The 13,542-nt window shown below is 43.6% G+C and overlaps 1 protein-coding gene across 2 annotated transcripts in view; it reads right to left on the bottom strand.

Moving 5' to 3' along the window:
- Window positions 1-1,830, bottom strand: part of LOC133343771 (A disintegrin and metalloproteinase with thrombospondin motifs 7-like) — an 80,939-nt gene extending 79,109 nt beyond the window's left edge. The window contains exons 1-2 of one of the 2 annotated variants that reach the window (XM_061553589.1): window positions 1,383-1,830; window positions 481-830 (exon numbers count right to left, since the gene is read on the bottom strand). In XM_061553589.1, the coding sequence (XP_061409573.1) occupies window positions 481-830; window positions 1,383-1,530 (498 nt within the window). In that variant the 5' untranslated portion in view covers window positions 1,531-1,830. The remainder of the gene's footprint in view (window positions 1-480; window positions 831-1,382) is intronic. The other variant, XM_061553590.1, reaches the window with a different exon arrangement.
- Window positions 1,831-13,542: the final 11,712 nt, after the last annotated feature.

The following is a 13,542-nucleotide window of genomic DNA, read 5'->3' as shown; positions in this document are numbered from 1 at the left end:
TTTTCTGTGAGTTGTATGCGAGATAGTGGAATGTTTATACAACTTTTACGAATCGGTTAAAGTCGAGTCTTTCACTTGCGATACATTAAATCATGCGTGAGAATCTATTACTTCGAATTTAGGCAAATTATATAAAAGAAGTTTGTCAATGTTGCATTTGGCTCATGGAGCAAACAGACCTGTAAAAACAGGACAGAAATAAAGATGATAGACGCGAGACCAAAAACAAAGTGATTCTTGAAATGAATCGCGACCCCAAATTTTGACAATTCATGGAATCGATTTTGGTGGGGGAGGCAAGAGTGGAGGGAGGGGGGTTGGCAGGTAGGTAGGTGAAGGGATAAACCATTACATGCCTAATTTCCCACGCAATGTCTTGGTTTACGTTCATCAAGTCAACTTCACATTGGGCCAAGCGGTGGCTTTTCATATTTAGGGGTGAAATAAAAACAACAAAACAGGTTGTGTCGAGAAGCATACCAAACTATTACATGTGCTGACAGCAACAGCTCCTCGGACAGCCGCTCCCTCCAGGATGTCTCCAGTGTGGTGGCACGTGTTTCTGGAGCCCTCTCGGTGGGTCTTACCCTGCTGTCGCTCCAGCACGTACCCGGCCGACAACAGGCCACTGTTGAGTGTCACGTTCAAGTGTAGCTGTCTGCCATCGTGCTCGAATACGTAGTGCAACAGGGCGTCCGCTGGCACCTGCCACCGACCAGGTTGATGGAGGGGCTCGTGGTAAAGCAGGTCGTGCGACAAGAAGCGCGACGAAGCGTCGACTCGCGCGGGGTACACCACTTGGAAGTCTTGTAGACTTCTTAAGAAACTTTCTGGCAGTATCACACACAACAACAATAAGATCGACAACAACAGCAATGTAACACACACACACGCGTGTGCCTGAAGTCAAGAGCCTGTCGCCGTGGTTGATATTGCAGCAGGCGATGATAAAAAAAGGTTACTTATTTGCAGACATTAGTCTTTCTCCCAGCTGACAACCACCGAAGTGCCTCTCTCTTGCTTGCTTTTGCTCATTCTCGTGACTTCGTTTGGAATGTAGTCACTCAGCAGTCACAACTTGACCTATTTATACACAACGGAACATTTATTTTCTCGCTTCCTACACTGTTATGCAAGTTTCATTTTGTAATCCGTCCAAGTTTTGCTGCTGTGGCTGCCGTAAGGAATATTTCGTGACGTTCATTCCTTTAATGGCACCAAACAAAAAAAACAAGCACTTCCCCCGGCAAACAAACAAGAAATGCGCACGGCAGTCAGCAATGCATTTCAATGAACTCGAATGTATACAATATATGTTTTTGGTACGCAAACACATCTTATAAATGCATCGCTTTTAAGAGAGCACTTTAGCGACGACACACCTTGGCGTTGGTCTGGGAATGTAAATTCTCCGAGCGCCGCGCACCACGTGAGGAGGCAAATCAGCAACAGCAGCGGTGGCAGCAGCGGTGGCCGCGCGCGCACACAGCTGTGCCCCTTGGGCTCGTGGCACCCCCAGCTCCCCTGCATGGCACGCGGCGGCAGCGGAAACTTGCAGGACACCCCCTGACACCGTCAGGCCAACGTGGCAGGGACTGCCCCTTCGCCCCATGTACGAGGTTCACGCAGGGAAGGACGGCGGAGAGGTTGGTGGGTGGTGGGGGTTAAAGCTGCCTGCAAGAAAACAAAAATCCAATAACGACACAAAGAAGGGAAGCAAGAGGTCCGCGTTTGTCAGTGGTCCTTTCCCATGGCGGGGAGTACAGTTGAGTTGGTGCGAGTTTACACACGCGCTGGTTGTGCTGCTTTAGCAGGAGGGAGGAGGCGTGCTCGTACGAGTGGGGTTGGGGTGCAAGCTAGTTGGGAGGGGAGTTTGGATTTATGTCCAGGGTTCCTCTTGCATTGGGGCCCCCAGTGGGATGGATTCATGTTTCAGTCCAGAGCATATGTGAGTCCCCCCCCCCCACGCCTCCTCCAGCCACACTCCCCTTTCGTTCCCCTTCTCTCACCCACCCACTCACCCGCCAACCCACCCATGACTTTTCCAAGTGGAATCCATGTGCTGCAGCAACAGCAGCGACAGTGGTGTGCCATGGCGCAATGAGTTCACTGTGTGGTTGAAGTGCGAAAGTGCATATGGTCGCACTGATTGCTCAAGGGCGAGTCTAGTATTCGAACAACGCGACAAAGTCACTTACGCTTCACCTCAAAGCTGCAATCATAATAAGAGAAGTAAAGTTTAATAATTAAAGAGACAGAAACGCTGAGATGAAGCGAATGCGAGTGAAGCAGTGAATTGGTATTCGTCCGCAAGAGAATATTGATGAAAACCAGATGTAATCAGTGTCTTTAAATCTTTTCGTTGTACAAAACCATGAATTTCCATTCACAAAAAAATACTTTTAGTGCCTCATTTGCCGAGTTATTTATGCTCTTTTATTTAACGTTATGATTGTCATGAGAGAGGGCATGAGAGAGCAGGCCGAATGTGATGATTTCGTTCGCCATCTCAAAAATTGTGAATAAATTCAGGAAATTTTTCTCTGCCAGGTGAATATAATTTTGTTGGAATAACAGCAATAAACATACGTAAGTATGCATACATATATATCAAACGTTATTTATTTATCATTTAGCTGAGAGCAATTTACACGTTTGGGGTTTGGACATAGACTGGCACAAGATAAATTGTCACCGGTCGCGACCAGAAATTGTCTTGGATTTTCGTGATAATGTACGCATTATAAATCGTTTAATTATTAAGTGGTGTTTAGAGTATACTGGAAGGAAGTGGAAACTACGTGTAAATGCAAGGTCACAAGTGATATTGCATCAATACGCAACTGACAGAGAAATATGAAAAAAATGTAGAAAAGTAATATGAGCGAAGAGTGTTCCGTTCAAGATAGAGATGAGAAAGATGAATTGTATTATATGTAATGATCTCAAAATGCTTATTAGGATTACACCTTTCCATGATAATTCATGAACCTCTATTTTTTCATGAATCCACGGCCTCTTGAATTGCCTGGGGACCCAAGCATTTTGTTGGTTTGCTTTTTCAGAGCACTTCCATTGGTGGAGAACGCAGCCTGGATGTAGGCTATGGCCCTGTTCTATTACAGGCCATTCCTGGGCCTTAGGCTGTTAGGCTGTTCCTGGGTCATTCCTGAGTCAAAAGAGCCTATTTGTGAGTGGGCCACGTATGTATGTTGAACGTATTTTGCACCGTACGTAGCAAACCATGCTACAAACTAAACACAAATAAGTTAGTTTTCAATCTAGATTTAAAAGTGCATAACTCCAGTGGCTTCCTAATATCGGAAGGGAGAGCGTTCCAGGCGGCAGCAGAAGCACATCATGAAACCAAGGCACACAGGCTACCCAGGATACAAGGATCAGGTTGCGTTTCGGGGATTTCACACCGTGTCTTTGCTGATGCAGAATACATGCCAATGGTGTTCTGGAAAAAGAAAAAAAAATCAGGTCATGCAATTTGTTTTGAGGAGCAATAAAACTGCCATTATCGGTGCCTCGTGCGTTATTCATGTAGGAGTATGGTCAGAATTACGCTTGTGTCTAGGAAAAACCAAGAAAATTGTAACTCTTGCGAAATGCAATATACATTCATGACTTTACCAGCAGCTTGTGCCTTGCAATATTTTATTTTCATATCGTTGAAGGAATAATGATGATTGAAACCTTTTTTCTGGATTTGATGTCCAACCGAAGAGTTGACAAAGAACAGACATTGTGTTGCATCTTGGGTCTCTCAGTCAGCACTGAGCGCATCTCAGCCGTGCATGCAGCACTGCATGCACGTGTCATTTTAAAATCTTTGCACCGAAAGAGCACCCTCTGCTGGGCAGACCATCTTTCATGTTTGCCCGAAATCTGTACTTGATCGTAAACACTCAGGGCAGGACACAACTAACTCAAGCGCAGGGACTGCGCTGAGACAATCAAGCTTACTGTGATTGAATACTGGGTTGTAAATAATGCATCAAGTCATGGAAAAAAATGGGTTCTTCTGCAGTTTGCATGACCAGCCAGCACTGGACGGTCGTTACTTTTAAACAAATTCATGCATCTGAATACAAACTTCAGTTTGGTTGGATAAAACCAAGTGCTGCCAGGAAGACACAACATTTTTTATTTAATTTACAAGTTGGTAGATTTTTTGTTGTGGTTTTGCGGTATAGCTCTGCGATGGCTTGTCAGGTTGTACCATGAACAGGCAGTTTGGTGGTTACACCAAACTGCCTGTTTGGTGGTTACACCAAACCGGGTTGTACCGCCTGTTCTTCACGGTTCAACTCCCGACAACCCATTTTTACCTCGAGGGGGGGGGGGGGGGCACGTGATTATTTTCAAGGCGCTGCTGCCAGTGTGTGGAACATGAAAACTTCTCAACCATCTGCGTTCAAAGTGGTCTACGATGCTTTAATCACTGCAATGAATGTGCCAGGCGAGTATTATGTGCCAAACGTCAACAAAGTTACCCAAATGGATGGTGACGTGGCTTGTTGCAGAGGTTCGCGGTTAAAACCTAGCAGGCCGCCTGGCGGATTTGTTAAACCATAAAATTCGCGCCATGCTTCACGGTAGCCACTCAAGATCCTGTGACATTATTAAAAGAAGCGGGCCATTGCGTATTGGGGTCAGGGTTCAAATAGTGTAGAATAATAACTTGAAAATGACTTAATTGGGAACTGCGTAGCCATTGTCATCCCCTAATAAGAAAGCTTAACTGAAAAAAAGTTGAGACTTTTCTGGTCAAACAAGCGCAATAATGGTTATTACGTGAAGTAGATGGATACAAAATCGGTTGTAATTGCTACTTACTAATACCAGAATATAAGGGCCTTTACTTGAGAGGGCTCTAGAGAGCCCCTCGAGACGGTATGTGGTCGACTCTTCTCTGCTCCAAACATCTTGGGGTGGGAGTACCCACACTTCCCACACCACACATCCGACCTGCTGATCAACTGTGGAATACCAACCTGTACCGCTTGGTGAACAGAGGTGGTGGAGATTTAAGAAACATGCACAGTTGTTTTAACTTGCCCTGGTCGGAGATTGAACCAGCGACCTTTGGATTGCAAGTTCAGTTTGTTAACCTTTACACCTCGGCAGTATCCATATCTTAATGTATTGCCACTAAAACGCAGTCGTTTATGTGAGGTGGCGTTGTGGAATTTCACAGGGTACAAGATGTCGAATTTTGTATACAGTATACGTATTTATAGTATAAACCTAACTCAACTGCAGATTGCGCCTTTTCATTCACTCGATGAATTGAAGACAGATTGTCATCATTGTAAATTCTTTCGGGAAATGCCTTGTAATGACCAATTTAGCATCTGGTATTATTGATTTCTGCAATAAATAAACACTGCAGACAACAGGCTGAATACACGGCATTCCTTCCTGGTCTGACCTTGCAATAAAAACATTTAAGGGATTTCCACTCCATTAGGCATTAAGATGGTGCTTGTCTCCTGTTCGCAGGCCTGAGCCTCTGGTGGAAACCCGGCATTCCTAATGCTTCTAGATTTGAAGCTTTCGTGACTGCAAGGATTCATACTCTTAGGTTTTTTTTGGTAAAGTCACGTAGGTAAAAATTAAAAATAAAAATAAATAATTAAAATAATAAAAATAAAATAATAAATCACGACGTTTCGGACGCAACACAAGCGTCCGTCATCAGGTGGGACAACCACAGCATTTGTTTCTTGCTGATTTTTATTATTTTATTTTTACCTACGTGACTTTACCGAAAAAACCCAAGATTATTCCTAATGCTGTGGGCGAGGCTATCCATAGCCACACCACTGTTGACTTCCTCACAAAGTCCCTTCCAATTTCGATCCGTGCGCTCTCCCGCTGCGCCACCAAATCGGATGTAACCTTCCCTTTAAAAATCATCCAATCAGGATCAAAAGGGCAATACAGTATTATCCCAGTTTAGGTCGGGCATGCGTTTCTGAAAGGTGCAACGAATTTCGAAACGACGTGAATCAAAGCAATTTGCAGGGCTAGGTGGAGGCGAAGTCTGAGGGGCGACGGATACGGGAAATGGACGGATGATGCTGTCAATGACGAAAGTGTGGCTTGAGACGACGCATATCAGGTAGGGGTGCTAGTAAAGTGACGACGTATTCGATGTAAAAGGGGGAGGCGTGAATCGGGGAATTACTTTATTTAAAAAAACCATACAGTGCTTGAAAAAAAATGTAATGTATGAATATAAATACTGTGCCTTCATTACGTCAAATATAAAATGGAATAATTATTTTGAGGTCAAACTGACCAGCACAAATAATATATGGAGCCACTGCATAATTGCTTTGATGATAATGGTGTTGAGTCTGTCAGAGGTTACCCAAGGGACACTGAAAACTGCAGTGAAACAATTTGCTGACTTTCAGTACACACAGAGTCCGTTGTTTCCACAATCTTGACCTATCTCAACGTGTAGGTTTTTACGGCTGAGATTATGATTAAAATATTAAAATGCGTAATGCCCGATTGATTCACGATATTATGAATACATCTGTATCGATATTTGTTGCATTTACACTGTCTCAAACAAATATATACGGTGACACTCCTAGGCTGATAATTCCAAACATGCGTTGCTTTAAAATTCTTGATACTGAAAGGTACATGCCAGACAATGTTTTTTTTTGTTCAATTAATACACGCAAAGCACAAAGCATATTAATATTACATCTGGAGGCTGGGTAGCTCAAAGGTTGAAGCAATGAGCCCACTAAGATCCTGTGTTCACATCCAGGCAGCGAGCCGATATTTCAACCTGGTTCTTTCTCAACTTTAGAGTTAAAATCGGGGATGTTGCTGCGGTCTAAAAGTTAGTACATTGGATTTGTAAGAAAGTGCTCGTTTGACAATACATACATGTTTGATTCTTTAAACGAATAGTTGTTCTATTATAATGTACAGGGTGTTTAAAATTGATGGACACAATTTAAAAGCAATATATTTCACGATGGCAACGTGTTACAATTACACGAAAAGTTACAAACGGTTTCATGAGTTATCAAGTTTTACTAACCATTTTATAAATGCTCTATGTGCCCTCCACTTGCTGTACGGACAACATCGAGACGATAGTTGAATTCGTCCCAAACGTCTCTCAAAGTGTCTTCTTCCACTGAAGTTACCGCTGCCGTGATTCTGTTTTTGAGGTCATCCAGATTAGTCGCTAATGGTGGCACAAAAACACGGTTTTTGACGTATCCCCACAAGAAAAAGTCGCAGGGTGTGATGTCTGGGGATCTTGGGGGCCAAGAGTGTAGCGCCAAGTCTTGGGGTCCCGTGCGACCTATCCAACGTTGAGGCAGTGTGTCTTGCGAATGACTGAGGCTAGGGGCTGTTTATGCGCTGGGAGAGGCATCCAGCAGTAATCATTTGAAACTATATGCCCCGCCCTTTCAAGTGGTAAGAGTTTCATTCATGGGCGGTTCGTGGTTGCAGAGATATAGCGATTTCAAATCGGGTCAATGTTTTAAAACACCCGTTATTTATTACATTGTTTACAACAGGCCCAATTACAACTACGACACGATACTTCACTGAAGAGATCCATGATTAAGAGGGCGTTCAGATCCAGGACGCTAAGTAGAGCTGACCCTGCGATGGAATAGTGCATGAGAATATTACGCGTTGTATGCTACAGCCGTGAAGCGGCCAGGAGACGGCAGTAGAGCAGTGCATTATTCCGTCTATCTGTGTGGAGCTTTGAGTGTTGTTCCTTTGTATGTTGCATGGCTTTTCTCCTGGCAATTCTGATTTCCACCCACATACCACTCTTAAATAGAACCAGCGAAACATCCTGACACATGATCCTCTTGGGGGAAATAAACAAAAAGTATCCCACACTCAAGGAGGCTTTCCTTAGTAAATACATGACATGTATTATTACGATAGTACCTTTATTGCTTACGACAGTCTCTGGCAGCAATAGCTGGAGGGATCTCTGTAACATGTGCTTATACCTGCACTCACTATGGCAATGCTCGTGACAGCGTGACATTATTATCCGCTGGGAGCAGAGCAGTCTGGATGCTGCGCTGCAAGTGCTTCTCACCCCTTTGCAGCCGCCACCGCACGTGACTTGAGTGGGTCGCAGCAAGTAATTGTCTCATTTAACGCCTCTTGGCCACGCGAGACTTTCACAAGAGTGGAGGTGTACAGTGGGTAATGACATTGAGCTGAAGGTACACAAGGAATAACAATATTCTGGGATGTAGTGAGTGTGATGAAATAAACAGCTAACACAAATGCAATATTTTTGCTGCGCCACTTTACATTGAAACTTGGCAGCAAATGTAAATATATCGGGGACATGGTTACGGTGAAGAGAAGTCAGGAGCTGAGTGAAGTGGACAAGGTGTGGAGATGCCATTGCAGAGGTTTTTCACAGTTGTGCTGTGCGCCACTCTCCTAAGTGCTTTTTGGGTTGTGCCGTGCTGGCAGCTTCGTCAGGAACTTCAGATTCTTGAAGAAGCTCCTGGAATGCAATGCGGAATGTCGATCATCGTGCAGAGCATCACTTGGCACAAACCGAAAAACACATCGGACAGGATGTTGAGATTATAGCTGGAGGACCCATTTATGCGCGCGCCAAACCCTTGCCAATCACTTTTGTGGACCACTCTTTGGTTGGGATTTTCTCTTGTAATAATAAATTCAATACAATGAGTGATTCATAGAACAGCTTATGTTGCCGAGCAGTGTGTACCAGCATCAATGGACCCCATTAGACGCCCTCTATGATTCGCAGCCCAAGGTGCGTGCGCTGCTTTACCTGCATTTAAACATTGTGCGATACGGCCAGCGCAGATTCAGAGTCTCTGACCCGAAGACCTGTAACCAGTTACCGGCAGATGATCGGAATCCATCTTTGAGTCTGTGCCAGTTTTGCAAGAGACTTAAAGCAGTGTTTTTCCAAGGAGCTTACTGTGTATTTTCGTGATGAACTGGACTCATAAAAGTGCACGATAAAACATGTTCAGACTTAACTAACCTTTTTCGGATTTGACATTATAACATCATGATGTATGTCATGGTCATCAAGAATGCCGCGTAAAAATTTCTCAAAATTAACTATTACCAGGAGACCAGAGACGTGCGGTCAGAGGAGGCAGGGGAGGCAGAGCCTCACCTGTCATACGCCAATGAAAATAGCTGTTACGAAAAGTAAATAATAAAATAAATATGAAGATTTTTCTACTGATTTCTGTTATAAATGTCATTTCTATATGATTCCAATCATTTTTTCTAGTCAAAATCGTCAAATTTGCGGAGCTTAGCTGCAAATACAGGGAGAGACGAGAGGTGAGGCAGCGACGAGCTCAGCCTCCCCTCTGATTGCCCAACCCCTCAGAAACTGGATGGAGCGTGGGCAATAAGCGCGTGCCTGTTACTATCTCTCTGTATGTCACCAATGTAATGTTTGTAGACCCCTTCATTTCATGTCCTCGTCTTCCATAGTCTAGGTAACTTATTTCACGTATGTGTATAAATATATTTAGGCTCGCTGGTCTCGTCATGAAACTGCAATGGAAAAGCATCAGGGGAGGCAGCTATCACATCTGCCTCACCGAGTGGGGCGTGTCAGACCCGCCTCCCTCAGTGAAAACACGCCCCCCTCAGTTAGGCGGCTATCACATCTGCCTCACTGAGGGGGGTGTGTTTTGAGCCTGCATAATTTACGCTCGCTCTCCCTCCACGTTAGTCAGCTCTAGCAAAACAATTCCAGCGGCTGAAAAAATGGAAAACGTTATATCTAACCTTAAAAATTTCTCAAAATTGGACTTTCAATCAAAACAGTGAGTGGAAAAACAATGGAGGACCAATGCCCGAGCTTAAGGATCTAGTTCAAACGAAGGGACAGAAAATAACACGGTCGTTTCAAATGGAGTGGTACCAACGAAAAGACTGGCTGTGTGGCTGTGCTGTCCCCTGCCTTCTGTTCTCCACTACCGACAACGTTTGGACTAACGCGGGATTTTGTGACTTGAAAAATCTACCAAGGAGCCTAAAAAAATTTTAAAAATCGACAACTCACATTCAAAGCCAAATTGCTTTAGAAACTTTTGGAGCTTCAAGGATAGATCTGGCTTTGAACAGCGGAGATTACAATGCTAAGATAAATGAAAACCGACAGGTTTAAAAAAACCTTTTTAATGCGACCTGCTTCCTAGCCAAACAGGAATTAGCATTTCGTGGTAACGATGAGAGTGCAAGCTCTTCTTATCGTGGCAACTATGTAGAGCTATTACCGGCTTTTGCTGAGAAAGATTAAAAGTAAGCTAGACATTTGGAAACATCCACTGTGTTTTCTGGCTTATCAAACAGAATACAAAACGATTTAATCGAAGCAGTCGGTGATGTAATTAGAAAGGATATCAAAGAGGAGATGAATGCAGCCCCATTTGTTGCAGTCGAAGTAGACGAGACAACGGATGTCACAAACAAAGCCCAGGCCTCTGTAATGTTGCGTTATGTGGCTAAAAGTGAGGTGAATTGTGAGGTGAGGGAGGCGTTCTTGGGATTTGATTATGTCAGTGATGACAGATAACCACCGGCTATTGCTGATTATGTTTTGTGAGTGTTGGGGAAAAACAATTGCGTTGAAAAGCTGGTAGCTCAGACTTATGACGGAGCCTCTGTGATGGCATCAGATCTTAATGGGGTGCAGGCCAAGACAAAAGAAAGGTACCTAAAGCCATGTTTACCCATTGTTATGCATACAAATTGAACCTGGTGCTCTCGCATTCAGCAAAATGTATGCCTGAGTGTAAACGTTTTTTAAAACAGTTGAGGGAATTGCGACGTGTTTCAATAAGTCGACCAAGCGCACCCACCTACTGGACGATGTTGTGAAGCGACGTTTACCAAGAGCAGCGCCCACGAGATGGAGTTCAAATTATAGACTAGTTCCGACGATCAGCATGTACCAATCTGATCTGCGTGCTGTTTTCCGGATTATGAGCGAAAATCCCAATGGTTGGGACAATGACACCCTGATGATGGCCGCCGGAAATGATCTCTGGCTGTCAAAAGCATCAACCTGCTTCTTCATAATGGCATATGAGGGCATTTTTAATGAAACCGATGCACGCTTTCGTGTGCTGCAGAATAAAGTAATGGACATTGGATTCTGCTGTGCGTGAATCCGCGACACAATGGGAGTTGTGGAACACCAGAGACAAGAGTTTGACAGTTTCTATGATCGATTCGAGCAGAAATGCGTCACACTTGGCCTGGCAGACAATGCCCGAAGTAAACAGCCGATCAGAGATGAGAGGAAAATCATGTTTTAGAACATTCTGGACAATATCAATGTTCAAATGAAAGCTAGGTTTGATCATTTCGGTGAGCTAACGTTGCTTGGTTTAGTTGATTGCACGAAATTTTATGAAATGTCACAACATTTCGATGACACAAAACTGCAGAGCCTATCAAATATGCAAGGTACTTTGACTTTGTTAGACTAAAGGCTGACCTCATCGGATTGTATAGCTCACAAATGGTGAGGAACGAAGGCAAATCACCCGGACAGCTCCTCAGATTTTTGGCCCAGAACGATCTGATACCGACGGTTCCCGAGGCGACAAAGTTACTCCAGCTGGTGGTGCTCACTATACCAGCCACAACAGCGTCCGTTGAAAAGTCGTTCTCTGCTTTGAAACGACTGAAAACATACGGTCGGAATCGGACTGACCAAGGACGACTTTCATCCCTGGCAATCATCTCTATTGAGACGGAGACACTTTGCAAACTAAAAGAGAATAAAGAGGAGTTCTACAACAAAGTCACTGACATATTTGTCCAGAAGGATAGGCAAATGGACTTAATTTACAAGTAAAGGTAAGACCATGCAATATATATTTTCATTTGTGTTGAATGAGTATGAATAGTGGAACTGCATTCACCAATAAAACATGAATCGAATGCGTACCTGACCTGTATGCGTGTGTTGTAAAGAATGCTGATATGAAATATGAAATATACGGCCGCCTAACCAATAGTCATTGTGCAACCTGCCAATTGAATGGTGAATTTAAACTACCTCTATCGGGTTCATATGTGTGTAAATCTGGCTCTGATACTAGCCAGTTTCTCCCCAACCATTGACCTCACCGCACACCACTTCAGGAGACAAATATGCATTCAAAGCATCAAATCTAGACAGCTGTTAGAAGCCATGGTACGGTGTCTCACTATAACTGCACAGCACACATATTTTCCGAATATCTAATCTATTGTGCACTTGCTGTATTTATAATAATATGTATTTTCATAGCTTTGAAACCCACTAATCATCTCTGTATGCAGCATTAGCTTTCAATTCATATGTAAATGAAACTGCATGTAATGTGTGCATTTATTGATGAACAAACAATAAACGTGTAATGGGCAGGTGTCTCTTAATGTGTGAGGTTGAATATAAATGAACCAGTTCAAGCAATTACTCAGATGAATACGCGGTTCAGTCCCTTTCAGCTATCCGAAGTCACAATTACAAACCAACGCATTAACAACCATTGCAGCCTCGTAACACTCGCATGCCAAAATTCCATTATATTGATCTGAAGCTCAAATGGAATCTCACACTTTCCTACACTTACGATTCGCACGGTTGGCTATGTATGGTGCGAGCGAAGTTCACCATACACTTGGCAAATTACATCAGCATACAACATCCATATTTTTTAAGATGCATCGGAGGTGAAAGAACACATATATAAACATCAAGTGGCCTCTCCGCCTCTCCATGCCAGGCTGCTTCATTTGTGCTGTCATTAAATCTAACAATGTGTGCTGGAGAGTTTATTATTCTGAAGTACAGCAGGGAAGTGGAAGCTTTCCACTGCGCTGTTATGATTGCGATTTGTAACTCTGATGGGGTTTCTGGGGTGTACCGCATGTTGATTGGCATTGTCTGACATTTCACCCCACGAGGAGATGAATTCCGTCAAGATGTTTCCAGCACAAAGAGCGTCGGACATCGTGCCGAACAATACGGAGTACATCCCGAAAACACATCGGGGAAGCAAAGCACAGCTGCGACAACCTACATGGCAGCTTGTGTTGCGACCGAAACGTCGTGTTCTTTTATTACTTTTTTCTATCTACGTGACTTTACCGAAAGGACCAGAGAGTATCGATTCCTGCAGTCACGAAAGTTTTGAATCAAGAATGGCAGTCTTACTATGTACGACTGGGCCGGGGGCAGAAATTTTGTTCAATATTCAGGTCGACAGCGAATTTCGGGTTGAGTAAGAGGTGTGATATGTCACACTGTGAATGCCAGGCATGAATATCGCCATGGGGTTCCACCTGCAATTACGTTTTGTCCACTTCAGAAATGATATATAGAAACCTGACAACATAAAACTACTCAAAGACTATGTTAATTTCTAATCTGGATTGGAAGATGAATGAATGAACTTGGAAAATATAATAATTAATTGAACTATTTTATTTTATTTATACCTACGTGACTTT

The sequence above is a fragment of the Lethenteron reissneri genome, chromosome 18, assembly GCF_015708825.2.
Source record: "Lethenteron reissneri isolate LAM-NWPU_2019-01 chromosome 18, ASM1570882v1, whole genome shotgun sequence".
In the NCBI taxonomy this organism is placed as follows: Eukaryota; Metazoa; Chordata; class Hyperoartia; order Petromyzontiformes; family Petromyzontidae; genus Lethenteron; species Lethenteron reissneri.
Note: the sequence above shows the minus strand (reverse complement) of the source record. Positions and strands in the feature narration are given on the sequence as shown.